General features: G+C 35.4%; 1 protein-coding gene across 1 annotated transcript; it reads right to left on the bottom strand.

The window, feature by feature from the left end:
- Window positions 1-1,168: 1,168 nt before the first annotated feature.
- Window positions 1,169-2,426, bottom strand: LOC123872019 (cathepsin B). The gene has a single exon (XM_045916133.1). The coding sequence runs from the start codon at window positions 2,284-2,286 to the stop codon at window positions 1,276-1,278; it is 1,011 nt and encodes a 336-aa protein (XP_045772089.1). The 5' UTR covers window positions 2,287-2,426; the 3' UTR covers window positions 1,169-1,275.
- Between the last annotated feature and the right edge of the window lie 13,514 nt (window positions 2,427-15,940).

Raw genomic sequence — 15,940 nt, 5'->3', positions numbered from 1 at the left:
TATCAGCTCTTTTCTAGTTAGGTACTATAACCTTCACTTGTCGGGGGTGTTATAAATTTTTAATATAGGTACACTTGTTGATAGATGTGATGATTTTTTTTAAAGAGTTTAAGTAAAGTGAATTGTTATACCTCGGTACCTACCTACTTAAGTTAAAATTCCAATTACTATCGATTAAATAGTAGGTAACTTAAATACCTACTCTAAAAATATTTAAGTAATTTAACATTTATGTAGATAGGTATGTGTACGTTGATAAGTACACATTTTATTTATTTACCTACCTTTACGTTTTACCTATCCTAGGTACCTATAACCACTTATCACAAAAATAATAATGTTTTTCTATTCGTTACATGCGTTTGCGCATCGATAATAATCCGCTTGAGTTGAAATTTTGTAAAAGTGTTCTCGACACCTCTCTCTAGTTTAGACTAATATATGTATAATTAATAATAGAGCGTGAGAGTTAGTAATATAATAATAATAATAGTGATCTGTGGACATTTCCACAAGGGGGTGCGCGAGTCGCACTGTAGGTAACTCATGCCATACATTATATTATGGTTTTCAATTACAAAAACATAGAGTAAAATTTAAGTAGGTAGGTGGATAGGTAGTTTTTGTCTTACCTTTTACCTACTTACCTAGGTACTACGTACGAGAAGGAAAATAACCAACCGCAGCTCGGGAGGATATTATTCATAGCTCATACCTAAATCGTAATACTTACCTGGAAACCATAGATACAATTATTATTAAATGATGATAGAAGCGTGAAAACAAACAACAATTTATATTATACATACATATTTAGGAGGAGTACCTAGTAAGTAAATATCTGGTAAGACTAGGCACGTCTACTCAATGACACCACTGAGGTGTCGATAGTCCAATTATATTTTTTGCTAACGACACAACCGCTGAATAGAATAATAGTTTTATTTAATTTAGAACCTCATTAATTAGTCGGTGGTGGCAACGTAAGTAAAAAATAATTGTAAACGACATCCCAGTTGTGTCGTCCAGTCGTGTCGTTGGCAAGGCATAAGACTAGGTACCTTTAGGTTAGGTACCTAGTAGGTATGTACCTACTATGAATTTATGTTATACAGCGATAGACATAATTATGTTTACTATATGTATATTCTTCAAATAAAACACAATATTTCAGAGAAACAGTTTATTTTTGGTAAATTCGTTACACTTTAGTGGCCTATAATAAATTTAACCTTTTAATTAAAAAGAATTAATAATACCTAAGTTATTATCTATTTAAACTATTAACGGTACGCCAGCAACTATCGAACTTTCGATTCCGCAATGATCTTCTCCGCGAAGGATTTTAAAGAAGCCATTGTCTCCCCAATCTGAGTTCCAAGAGTTCGCGATAAGCCAATATTTGTTTCCATTCTCGACCCCCCATCCCATAATCTTGATAGCGTGGCCACCCAGTTCCTCACCTGTGACATGCTTGTACACACCACTTTTGTAAGCTAGCAAATCTGCGTACACTGTAAATGCACCTTCAACCGGACCATTTTGGAAAATTTCAGCTTTTATATGTTCCTCTCCATTTCTAACAGAATACACGTGTTTCCCGTATCTTTTGTCTTGTTTGTAGGTAGACGGATAACCCTTGCGGCACGCTCTTACGCATTTTGGCGTACCCTTGTCACCGCTGCATGGCATCCTATTCCCAGGGACGTGATGCTCGCACGGTTCTATTTGGTAAGGTAAACAGCCCTGAGAAGAATTATAGCTCCCTCCTGATACTAATCCAAAATGTTTCCAATACTCCCAAGCCAATGTAGGCATGCCGCCGTTGCACCCGAGCCCGCAAACAGGACAGCAGCTCAGTAAATCTTCTGCGGAGAAATGGAAATGTTTCGTGCCGTTTGAGAAGATACAGTATCGGTCCGTCATCGCTTCCACCGCTCCGAATGCCCAGCAACTACCGCAGGATCCTTGATCTCTGATTTCATTTAAAGTGGGGCAATTCGGCCATTTGTCTCTAGGATCGAAGCTTTCTGGTAAACTGTTTATTAGTTCTTGATCATATTCGATATTTAGCATGTTCATTAAGTTAGTATCTGGGAAAGTTCCCATCATGTGCTTGATGGTTTTTAACGTCATGTATAACGGGAAATTTCTGCCAGCACGCCATGTCGATTGTCGGGAGTTGATAATATCTATGAAGGCCTGGGAGAGCGGATCGATGGATTCGGCTTTTGAAATCGCCAGTGTACAAATGAGTACCACACACGTAGCACGAATTGCAATCATTTTCACTTTTTGCAAACGAAGCGGATATCGGACGCGCTATTAGACCGAGCGATCCGCGTCGACTGATGTAACAAATTGTACGTATATCAAGCAAGTAGTGGCCGAGTTGAGTGGGTGCTGCTCATACGCCGCGTAATTGTGTCTGACCGCACGATGCGAGGGGCAGGACAACGCCTGACCGCGCGTGTCGAAGGTTAATCACGTCAGTATCTAGAACAAAGAAACAAACAGAAATTGTTATTGTTTATTGCAAGTATTTTTTTGATAAATTATTTCAAGTTTGTCATTATAGTACTTAGTTCATTGCTCTTAAATATTTTTATATCTTTTCGAGAATAGGCTTGTAATGCACACTTCTAGGCTAATTCACCTTAATAATAATTTATTTATCGAAAATTGTGAACGTTTTTACAATAAGCTCCCAGAATAGGTACATATTGGAGATGTCTCTCAATAAGTTCAAAGTTAATATTAAAGATTATTGAAAATTCCTTCTAAGTATGATATAATATATTTACTATAATATAATAAAAAAGGTCAAGTAGTTAAATGATGAGAAAGCTTGGGAACGATTTGTAGCTTTGATAGTTCTATTAGGTTATATGATTTTGTAAAGTGGTGATAATAAAAAGAATACTCAGCTGAGTTTGTTGTGGGTTCTTCTCAGACTTGGGCGTGTTTGGAACTCCCGTAGCTTTAGTTTTAAGTTTACGTTAAGAATTATCACCACTATAATATTATCATCTTACTTACAAATCTAACAATTCTGATTTCTGACCATCAAAAGAAATACCTGCCTCGCTGCGATGGTCTCGAGGTTTTAGATTTAATTTAATTATTTTTAGTTGTTAATTTAATTATTATTATTTATTTATTTTTGAGTTTTAATTTAGATTTAAGTTTTTTTTAAACTCTTATGTTGATGTCAATAAAATGTTTACAATTTATTAGCGAATATACTTATTTTGAATAAATGATTTTGAGTTTGAGTTTTAGTTTGAGTTGACGATGAGCGAAGTGTGTTTGTTACCTACAGTACCTAAGTATTTGGGGCGTGTTTACATATTATGCATTAAATTGGATTAGACTACAATTATTGTATGGCATCTCGTCATTCCATGTTAACCACGAGGCTTTCACGCTAAGCGCCCTAATTTAGTTTTACGGCTTTAATGTTATTAGGTTCTTATTAGATGTTGTTTGTGACACTTTTATTGTTAGTTTAAAAAATATTGATAGGCGTTCAAATTGGTCTAGCTAGATTAAAATAATATTGGTAGGTATTAGGTACGTATCTACTCAGGTACCTATGCTAAATTTTGCAGAGAACACGTTATCTTTTTATATACTTAAAGATAGGTATAATTATATCTTGTTAAGTAGGTACCACCGTACTTATAGCATATATAGGGATATTGAGCCGATATAGCCCTTGCAAACCTTTAATAGTAGATTATGCAACATGGGGATAATGTAATGTCTTACGTCACGGGCACCTGGATAAATCCCAAGCGTAACGAGGGATTTTGGAGTAACTCCCGAGCGTAGCGAGGGTGTTGCATCTAGAATCCTGAGTGAAGCGCGGGGTTTAGGGGCGCCCAAGACTAAAACAACATTATCACCAAGTTGAATACTTTGCTTTTCACACCTCGCGAGACAATAAAATCAAAATCTTCGTATACTTAAATAGGTACCTACCTATCTGTCTTTGGAAATATCTGGGAGCAAATCGTTTATTACTCTTTGAGCATTAATATTTTCCGGAGTTCGATTACTGCTGCCATCATCGTCGTCATTCGACATTTTAATCAAGTAAAATAAATAATTAAAAATTCCTAAATTACCCCTGCCCAGAATCGAAACCTGGGTCTGTTACGTATAAAACCATTTCGCCAGGGAGCGCGTCAAAGTCGAATCAAACAATGTGAAAGAATCAAAATAATATATTAAGGCATAAACTTGCCAATCCCTGTGAAACGGATGAAGAAACTTCGGAATATCACAGATATAGCTTCGCGATAGTAACGGGTTGTTGCCCCAGATGGCAAATTAGACCCTGAATCACTTTCCCATAGCGGTCGGGACTCAAAGTACGGGAACATCTGTACTGTACCTACAGGCTACATCTGTTTAATTAATGATCTTGTGTTTAATGCTCGTGTCTAAATCTGGCGTGATTTATGGTAAATAATATATCTGTTTTGTTTTATAAATATGAACTGGCGTGTGTTACAGGTGTATGGAGAATTTAATCTGGCATGTCTGTCTGCTAAGAGAAAAATGTTGTAGAACTTTGTTAACACAATATTTTTATATTATGAGTTAAACCCTTCTCATTTTGAGAGGAGACTCGTGCTCAGTACTGAGTCGGCGATGGGTGGATCATGATGACGATGATGATTAATATTTTTACCAGGTACCTCTCTATTTGCGGTGTATTGTTCATTGCTGAGGAGGTCTTGACCCCTTTCCATTAGGTAAGTTATTACGGGCTAATGGTGGACTTCCAGTTCATTCCTCATTACGATAAAAACTTATTCAACTACGAGTAAGTTTGCAATTTCGACTCTTACGTTTTTTTAAAATATATTTTTCCTAATTAATAAGTAATTAAATAAGTTACAGATAAGCTAAGTACTAAGCACGCTGTGTCATGATAGAATGTGTTTACGAAGTCCCAAGTCCGTTTAATACAGTAGGTAGGTATAAATAGTTAATAAGCACCTATACTTATTATAATTAGTTAACAACAATACTTGGGACTGCGTTCTGCTGCGGTGATAGTAATTTACTACTTATGTTTTGATCCAGGGTTTGATTCCGCGCATCGGAGTTATAAGACGAGAAATGTAAGTAGGTATAATACTATGCGTTTTTAAGAAATAATAAAATTTATTTATACTAGTTATTACTTGCTTAATAACGGTGAAGAAAAACATCGTGAGAAAACCTACATGCCTGGGTGCTCTCCATAACATTCAAAAGTTTCCGCATTTTGCAAGCGTTGTGTACTTAAGTCCTTTTCATTCTGAGAGGAGACCAGGCCACACCAGAGAAAATTTAAAAATCATTTTCTGAATTGCCCCTGCCCAGAATCGAAACCTTCCAAGTTTACAAGACCATACAGCGCTCACCACTGTGGCAGGGAGGCCGACCTTAGAAATTATAAATTCCCAAATTGACTGAGCTGGGAATTGAACCTAGGCCATCCACTTATAAGACCACAGCATTCACTACTGCGCCAGACAGGTTTCATTGTAAGGTAGGCATAGTACATACATTTTGAGAACTCACTCGTCGTATTTGCTCTATGTGTCAACTGTCATGTCAAAAGTATATAGATCACCCATTGTACTTTTGGCATGACTTATTTACGCATTATATTATTAAGCAGGTACGTACTCTGTGATTTCATATCCAAAGTATCCAAAGTATCCAAAGTGTCATATTTTGCAGATATTGAATTTGTATTAGTTCTGGGAGTGTAGTTTTGAATCATGTTGTTAAGATGAGAGAAGCAAACAATTTCAACTCAACGGATAAAGGATATTGCTCTGAGTTTGTTTTAGTGCTTTTCGTCCGTAGGGAATTATGTCTAATTCTGCTTTGGCATCGAAAATTCATATTGCTTATTGGTAGAGCTTAACATTAAATATATAAATAAATAGAAGTTTATTTCAAGGAACAAAAACTCATAGTAGGTGGTTTAGGAAATAAGGCTAAATAATTATTCGTAAAATAAGATAAAATAAACCAACGACCCTATTACTAACATGGTCAAACCGAACAAATCTTGGCGCGTTCAACTGACAGACTTTACAACTTACAACACAATTTTTGCTTACAACTATGCTTACAACATCATGCCAGTTGCTTTCGTAGTACACGATTTTTAATCGGAGGCCTAATTGCCACCGATTAAAAAAAATCTGTTACAGGTAGGTACCCATTACCTACCACATTTCAAACCTAAAAGTCATGGCCACAAATACAAAATTGTCTAACTGTATAGGTTTCGATTCCAAAGACAGTCTCCGATAAAGTTTCGAAGAAGAATCAGAATTTGCATAAGAAAATTGAAAGTTTCAAATAATATAAAACATTATTCTGTCGCGAGCGCCGGATGAATAAGATTTTGCTATTGACTTTTGCATTAGCAATTGTCCTTTTCGGAGCAGTTTCGTTATAAATGAGCAAGGCATTTTACTTATGTAGCAAATATTTGAAACAAAGTTATCTGAAACTTCGAAAATATTGAAGTTAGGATGATCTTCCTTTTCATTTTTTTTTGTGACAAAAACCGTCATGGATTCCACCGGCCACGGGAGAGCACAGTGGTTATTTCGCACTCCTACCGGCTAAAAAGCTCACGAAATTCCATGCCACCGCTGACGACGGAGCACAAGGGACCGATAACGCTTCGTTACTCTACCAGTGGACGTCCGCCGCAGCAGACCCACCACTGGGACACTACGTGCCCCCAAACACCGTTAGAGGCATGCCAGAACCACATCTTCCTGGCACAATGGTAAGCGTTGTGGTCTTATAAGTGGAAGATCCCAACTACCGAGTTACCTTCGGGAAATTTTGATAGTAATTTGTTACTAAGCTACGTACCCGCATCATCACCAACACGCAAGTTTTGTCATCGCGCTTATTGGTTTTGTATTTGAACAAAATATAGTCTAATCAGGAATTCGACTAATTTATAATCGGTAGGTAGGTAGATACCTTCTGCCTACTAATTAAGATTTCAATTAACAATTGATTAAAACCGCGGTAGATTGTCGGACTAAACAAATTAATCGTAATCCCTGGCGATTACGGGGATCCGTAATATTAATCTTGAACTAAACAAAGATAGCTTCAGCTTTTATTTACGAACTGAGGCCATTCACCCTTAAGAGTCTCCCTCCCTCTTAGAGCCTAAACATATTTACATGGCTACTTTACTTTTTAGGGATCCATACAAAAGAAGGGCAAATACATTTTTTGACGAGCCTTCGTAGCTTCGTAGCTAAGGAACTGATTGTTTATTTAAGGTTATATCTAAATTGATTTGTAGTAAAATCTAGTACCTAAGAAGGTACTACCAGGTAGTACTTACCTAACTATACATTAGGATATCGTCATCAAATATTGTTCAAGTACAGTTAAAAGAATCAAAAGTAGTAGGTAAATACTTATAGAATTATTAACAATAATTACTTTAGTTTGCGATAGAAATAGAAAGATTTTTACTCAAATAAATTTTAAGTAGGTACACATGACGTAACTTTTGAATCGTCAACAAAAAACAACTGTATAGCAGATTTTAAACTATTCATTACATCCAGGTATTAGGTATAAGAAATTTCTGCTAATTATTTAAATAATATGTTAGCATTTACTTATATAAATACTATAATCAGGAAAGAGTTAAGAAATTAATAAGAAAATTACTCTAATGTAATTAGAAATAAGTTAGATACTTATAGCTGTTCTACTCAACCAAAAAATTTGATCTACGCGGTATGAAGTCAGGTGATCAGTTTCTAAATTGCAAGTCCTGTCAAAATTGGTTTAGCGACGCTCACACAAACAGACGAAATATGAATAGTTTAGTTTTACTGCTAAACAAACGAATTTATTACTTTAACTGGGTCATAGATAAAAATATAGAATCACTGCTTAGTACCTATCCAACCCATGTATGTCCTCATAAATTGTCTGCTTATAGGCTCCTCAGGCTACCATTTGTATTATTTAAATAAACACTGAAATCTTATTAAACTGCTTTTTTCTATCTATAGCTACATAAAAAGTGGAAAGATATCATATTTTCAACACAAAGAGACAGTAAAAATGTTGATTAGATACGTTTTATATTTTATAGGGAAATAAAAGTGACATGCGTAGAGGAGGAGAGGAAAGACAATGACCTCATAAATTTTATTTTCGTAGTAAGTAGTATTTATTGTAGGATCCTCAAACAACTGTCTGAATTATTTGGACAGAGATCGAATTGTTTGAATCGAATATCTGACTTATTTTGTTTCTTATCTCCCCTTAGATATTTGCATAGTACAGCGGCGTGATTCAGTATGTGTCTAACAATGAATAATAGCCACCGAGCACATTTTTTAATCCATTGAAGGTTTTCTACGAAATAGTGAAGTATCAGTGTAGAACCAACCAACCTCGGTGGCTATAAGTCAATAGTAGAGACTAAATTAGCGAATCACCTAGCAGGTCAGGTCATTAATATCATCATCGTCAACCGATGGGCTTTCACAGCTACTGAATATTAGCAGGTCTCTGGTAGGGACTTCCATATGCCATGATGGATGACGGATTGTTTTTCTGTCTTGGATCTTCTGATTGCCCATCGTATGGCGAGTTGTAGATTATTACAAAATCGCTAAAGAAACCATCTGTATGCACTATACACTAAAAGACTTTGTAGCGGCAATCGTGCAATTAAATGATTTTGATTTGATTTTATCACCACTTCTCAAACCAAACAACCTATTTTGTCATCGATCGGCGAGTTCAAAAAGCAAGTCGGGCGCCAAAATAACAATTGCATGGAAAAAGGGGAGGATCTTCCCCTAATAATATCCGCCCCGGGAAAATTGCCCGGTGCAGCCTGGGCTGTTTATGAAAGAATTTTCCGGACACCTACTTTTAGAGTTCCGTAGACAAATCTGAAACATTGTTATTTTTTCGTAGCTTTTCTGTCAGTGTAATTTGTAAGTTCCGTTAGAAAAATATTAAAGGCTTGGACAACAACTGTAAATTAAAAATTTATAATACCCCCAACAAGTGAAGGTTGCAGTAACTAGAAAAGAGCTGATAACTTTCAAACGGCTGAACCGATTTTCTTGGATTATAGCTAAGAACACTCTCGATCAAGCCACCTTTCAAACAAAATAAACTAAATTAAAATCGTTTCATTAGTTTAGGAGCTACAATGCCACAGACGTCACGTCAAACTTACAACACCCCTTTTTTTGGGTCGGGGGTTAAAAAGAACTAAACTCCTACTAGAAAATTCGTGTTTACCAACTAATTGCCCAAACCCTTTTGTACAAAATGCCGCAAATATTGAGCAGATCACTAATTGTTTTGACAATCATTCGAGTTTTTGATTTCTTGCCTAAGATTATTCTGCATAAAATCAGTTCCATATTATTTTGTTTTTAACCCCCGATCAAAAAAGAGGGGTGTTATAATTTTGACGTGTGTATCTGTGTATCTGTGTATCTGTCTGTGGCATCGTAGCTCCTAAACTAATGAACCGATTTTAATTTAGTTTTTTTTTGTTTGAAAGGTGGCTTGATCGAGAGTGTTCTTAGCCATAATTCAAGAAAATCGGTTCAGCCGTTTGAAAGTTATCAGCTCTTTTCTAGTTATTACTGCAACCTTCACTTGTCGGGGGTGTTATAAATTTTTAATTTACACTTGTTTATGTATGTATTTTTTGATATCAGTTTTTCATTTGAAAAAAAAAAATTGTTAGTTGATTCTTTGTACAACCTCTTCTCCAAGTGAATTGAATAGAATTTTCTTGTAGTTACTTTAAAATGTATAAGAAAAATGTAAGTCGACGCGACACGCTGATTTATGAAATTGCGTTTACGGAAACTAATTAAGAGACGTCTGTAAATAAACCCGTCTTGTCCTTTTGTGGTAACGAGGAAGAGAGTTATACTAAAGATAGTGTAATTTACTGCTTCTACGCTTTGAAAAATATAAAAGTATGTACTATTCTACTGTAAACTATAAGTTTAGCTTATTACTCGACTATAGCAAAGCAAGGCACAGGTTTACAGTATACTGTATACATACAGTATATAATTATGTAAATGTTCTCTGAAATAAATGAAGTATCTATCGTTTCCATCGATGTATATCGTTTCGTATACAAATCACAAGTGTCATACATTGCCCAGCAATTTTCAAAATTTTGTCAGCACATTTGGAAGTTAGAACATCAAGTAAAAAATAGTAAATAAGTATTATTTAGTCGGGTTTTTATTTGAGTAACTTGTTATAGATAATATTATTAAATTAAAATCTCTTAGCACAAAAGATAGAGCGAGACAAGGCGTGAGTAAAAAGATATTAAGGCTTTTGCTTTCAATAATAAATGGGTTCAATTTCTTTGTAGGCTTTAGGTACAGCACTTTTAGAAAAAACTTAGTAAGTACTTAGTTAATTTCCGAAGAGTAAAATTAAGTTCTGGTTCTGGTTTCTGGTTTAAGACTTTTATTAGTTCCATAAAGGAATTTCCACTTATATGAAACTTACAGGCTATGGTTACAGAGTTCAAAATTACATTTTAGAGCGCACAATTATTATAGATGTGTTAGTAGACAATTAAGATATGTTATTTCAATTTCTAACTTCTAATACATAATAATATTATAATATTACACTAGTGGGTAGATTTATACTTTATACTTGATTTATATTTAAGTTGACCATATTATGTAACATTAAAAAGTTATTAAACGTACCATAAATGGATGGGAATTAAAAAAAATCATTTAAAACATGCAATTATATGCATGGGAATTGAAACGTTCATTAAAAGCTGACTATAGGCCTATTGTAAAACATAAACAGTCAGTAGTTGGTACATTTTTGTCGGAGAAATTGTGAATTTCTTGGAAAAGTCTGCACCACATGAATAATGCATATAACATGGCGTCTATTGAACGGTATGATCGCCTACGCCATTGTTCGGTGCGCCATTCCTACTACAATACAAGCTTTGTCCTTCCCGAGCTCTTATGTAACGTAGCTTAACTGAAGCTGGAAAAAAGCAAACATTTGGGTTAATTGCTTAAAATGGGATCAGGGGTTCGTGTTACTGTCGCCTGTTTAATGGCGAAAATAATACTTATTAGTGGCTTTGTACGGCTTTGTATATCTACGAATTTCGTAGACCTATTTGGCGTAGCGGTGAGGATGTCTGTCTCAAAACAAAAGGTCGGTAGTTTGATTGTTTATTGTAGTTCAGTTTTTTTTTATAATGACTAGCTGATGCCCGTTATTTCGTCCGCGTGGATGAAGATTTTCAAAATCCCATGAGAACTCTTTGATTTTCCGGGATATAAAAGTAGCCTATGTGCTAATCCAGGATATTATCTATCTCCATTCCAAATTTCAGCCAAATCCGTGAAGTATTTTTTACGTGAAAGAGTAACGAACATTCACACACACATACACACAAACTTCACCTTTATAATATGAGTGTGATTAGCTTCATTTAGTTTTAATGATTCGTCGTCGTACCTAAGTTTAAATTAAGTTTAAATTTTTGGCCAAAATAACAACATTGCTAAGTAACTTATCAAGAGATTACAGAAAAGATTGATTTTATTAATTTCGCCGATCAGTCTATAGATATTGGGACTTACTATTTATTCTACGAATATATTTTGTGTAGTCAATCATATTTCACCAGTTTTGGGAATGTAATCGTATATAAATTAATCTTTATTACTTTTTTTATTAAGTATAACGAGTTTTTTTTCGAGCTTTCCACATAGTGCTAATCTATAACCGATAAAAAATACGATCCAAACTTTCCCTTACAATAAAAATACACATTTCTCGCATATAAAAAATAAAAGCCCGAATTTACACCCACTACATTGTCATTAGGCTGGAGGTTACGCGCATGTCGAGGCCTGATAGCCCCAGCCAACATAAACTTAACGATTGCAGTAGATTTCGTGCCAAACGGGAGCTTTCCCTTCATTGGGTGCTGGAGAGTTTCAGCTGTCAATTTCGAGATTTTATCACAAAAGAATTTGAGTAACAGAAGCTTTAATCTAATATTTTGAAGGTTCTTAATCTTATAACCATAGATATTATTTTATTTTATGTGCGATCTATTATGATTTTAGGTGTCGTTCTATTCGGAAAGACCAGGGTTCGATACCGGGCACGTACCTCAAACTCGAAGCAATTAAAATATATCAGTTGCTTTAACGGCGAAGGAAACATTCTGAAAAAAACCTACATGCCGAGAGTTCTCCATAATGTTTTCAAAGGTGTTGAAGTTGTGGACGGCCTATACCTTTTTCATTTTGAGAGGAGACTCTTTCTCAGTAGTGGCTCGACGATGGGTTGATCATGATGAGGATGATGTAATGTAGTGTGTGTTTCTATGTATACGTACCGCATAGTATTATAATGGTAAGGATAAAATATTATGCGTTATTAAAATAAAGGTAAATGATGAATATTTCAAAATAGTGCGCTTTTATAACCGCATTATTGCCGTAACATAAAAACAACGGCCGTACTTTATAAAACTTGATAAAAACAAATGGTAACAATTTGATCGTCAAAAATATGAATAAAACAAAAGCGTTCACAAAAGTTTTTAGACGGAAAATTGTTTCCAAATTTCGAATGCCCATCATCGAACACATGTTACGCCGTTCGAGTTTCGCTCCGAACCGACATCGAGCTGCAAGCCTTATTAAAATGTAACCAATTTTATCACTGGTCCATGGCATGTAAAAACACACACAGAACCCCTCGATTAGGTACCTACTTATTACGGCAAAATGACAATTTTAGTAGGACGCTCGCAATCACCTCTGATTTGCCGACACTTCGCTCACTATTGGTTACAAAACAATGCATCGTTGCTCCAAGAATATTATAAATTCGACCAATCACAACAATTGCGATAGTAATAATGATTGATTGACATACAGGACTCAGCGGTTTGTCTTCCGTTCTACACAATCGCTATATCAAACACTGTTCTGAGTTCTGACGTAAATACTAAGTATGACAATGTCTTCCGTGGTTGTGGTTACAAATGGCCCATTATTGGAAATTGTGCATTGTATAAGCCATACTAGCCTTTTTTGTACTGACCACTGTTTTCAAATGTCGATCAATGCTATAGAAACTATATACGGGCTGTTTTGAGTCATGCATTTCCATAGTCGTAGCTGTGGTCGTAGGTAGTCTTACGAGTTTCTAGCTAGATACCTATAATAGCACTAAAATGTGTTTTTTCAGCGCACCAACTGAAAATGAACCAGTATTAGGGTTATAAACCTACCTATTTTTCAAGTTAATAATTTATGTAATGGTTTAACTACCCAAATTTAAAACTAAACTTTCAAACCGCTCTGGTCTGAGAAAAAGCCTACAACAAACTCATCCGAGTATTCTTTTTACTATCACCATTTTACAAAATCACCAACTCATTCCCGAGCTTTCTTATCATTTAAATAATCCTTTGCTATAGGATTTTTCAATAAATTTACGTTTTATGAAAACTTTAAACTTGTTGAGAGACATCTCCAATAGTCTTCTGGGAGCTTATTTTATGCACGATCCCAAAATTCAATTAAAATTAGCTTTTGATTTTTGAAGCTAAGGCGTTTTCCTTACAGCTCTTTTATAATTACTTATTGAAAGTTAATAATTATGTGTAAAGTAAGTACCTAGTCCTTACCTGGCTACATATTAAGGTGAATTCTATGGCCCTAAAATCTAACCCTCGCGCTGCCATAATCAAACACGTGTTACACTGTTCGAGCTTACAAATTCACATCGAACTTTATTAAATTGTCGCCAATCTTGTCCATGGCGTGCAGACTGCTGTCAACATAAAAAATAACAGGCTCGTAAAAGTGTATTATGGGTCTCCCGGGCCGCACCAGGCCGCACTCATTATGTGCGTATACTCGTAGTGCTACTAATCAATCTCGATCGCTGCTGGTCTATTTACTCTTGACTACAAGAGGGCAATACGCGCAATTTATAACTTAAAACCACGCCATTGCCTTCGAGAGAAATTTAAGGAAATAGGTATCCTTACAGTAGCCTCTCAATATATTTACAACAACATAATTTTTGTAAGAAAAAATATTCTTAGTTCCAAGAAAATTGGCGATCTGCACAACAGGCTAACTAGACGCCGTAACAGGCTTGCGACTCCTACGCTCCGCCTCAGGAAGGTCCAAAAGTCATTTGTGGGAATGGGTATAATCTTTTATAACAAAATTCCTCAATCAATTTGGGACTTGCCTTTACACAAGTTCAAAAAATCTATGAAAACTATGCTCCTGAGAAAAGCATATTATACAATCGAAGATTATGTAAATGAGGAAAGAGCGTGGATTTGACCTGCAGCTCGCTCCAGCAATGCGCGGGACTTCAATTTCTTTTATACATGGCATGATATTGTATATCAAATCTTTGAAAAGAGCAAGCTCCGAGTTTCTTGCTGGTTTTTCTCGATAGGAAAGGCATTCCGAACCAGTGGTAGATGCTTTTGACGATTCAAAAGAACTTGTAAAAGTCTAATTGAATAAAAATATTTTGAATTTGAATTTGACTTGTAAGTTGGTTCTATCCACTGTTGTGTAAATAAACCTGTCTTTTACTAATTTGAATTGTGGTACATTGTACTAATAGTGTTTTTGGCAACCTCCCTGGCGTAGTGGTGAGCGCTATGGTCTTATAAGCGGGAGGTCCCAGGTAAGATTCTTGGTAGGGGCAATTTAGGACTTTATACCTAATTTCTAATTACCAATTAGTGGGGTTGGGTTACTAAAAAAACCTGCCATATTCCCTACTAGTTAGCCCACTTCCATTGTAGACGGCATCATCAGGTGAGACCGCAGGCCAGGGCTAATTTGTAACAAAAAAAAAATGGTGGCAATAATAAAAATGTTAAAAAACTTCACATATTGGTACCTACCTTTTCTATTCCAAAAAAATAAAAAAATGCGTAAGAAATCGCGTGCAAAGCTAGCTGTTGTGAAAAAATCCTATTCATTCCAAATAATTAAGTATTGTTAGAAATTGAGCTGATGATATAAATGAATAATAATAGGCACGTAATATAAAAAAATTATTACATAAAATATTTAATGCTCAAATATCTAAGATTAGCTAGGTCAGTAGTTTAGGCGATACGGCGGAACACACAGAATTTGGATACAAACATACACACATACATACATACACACATACATAGACTGCTAAAATCACAACCCTTCCTTTCGGCTTTGCCGCAGTCGGATAAAAAGAAATGCAGTGTTTCAGTGTATCTTCATTTATGGAAGTGACTGTTATGAAGACCGGCCACGTTATAATATCCGGCCCCGTCCGATGCACTCACTGTAAATACGGAGTTTATTGTTATTGTTGTCATCGTTGTCGACTTGCTGTGGTTCACTACAAAACAAGGAGTTAGATGAGCCATAAAGTAGGGGTTGAGAATTAAAAGTTGACAATTATTCTTAATAAAATAATCATCGTGAAATCTTTAGTAGCCTCTATCGTTAAGTTTTTTATCGAGTATTTACCAAACTGATAAAAGGTCTAATTTTTAGGGTTCTGTACCTCAAAAAGAAAAAGGAACCCTTATAGAATCACTTTGTAGTCTACTAAAAAAAGCTACCATAATTGAGCCGTTCGTTCGAGTCATGAAATTCAAATTTCAAAGCCGGATACGCGAATTTTTAGGGCAGTTACTACAGTGACTTTAGAGGATTTACCTCGACATTCATGAATCAATCAATTCAGACATTTTCAACTAAAGCCCTTATTTTTCCTTAACAATATTACAGTCTCCGAAGAGTACAAAAGTTTGTTTGTTTATTGGCTTATAACTTCTAAACTT

The sequence above is a fragment of the Maniola jurtina genome, chromosome 14, assembly GCF_905333055.1.
Source record: "Maniola jurtina chromosome 14, ilManJurt1.1, whole genome shotgun sequence".
NCBI classification, from domain to species: domain Eukaryota; kingdom Metazoa; phylum Arthropoda; class Insecta; order Lepidoptera; family Nymphalidae; genus Maniola; species Maniola jurtina.
The sequence above is the reverse complement of the archived record's forward strand: the minus strand, read 5'-3'. Positions and strand labels throughout refer to the sequence as shown.

What these genes read in the sequence shown, in the direction of transcription:
- LOC123872019 (XM_045916133.1), bottom strand. Translation starts at nt 2,286, where the DNA reads ATGATTGCAATTCGTGCTACGTGTGTGGTACTCATTTGTACACTGGCG.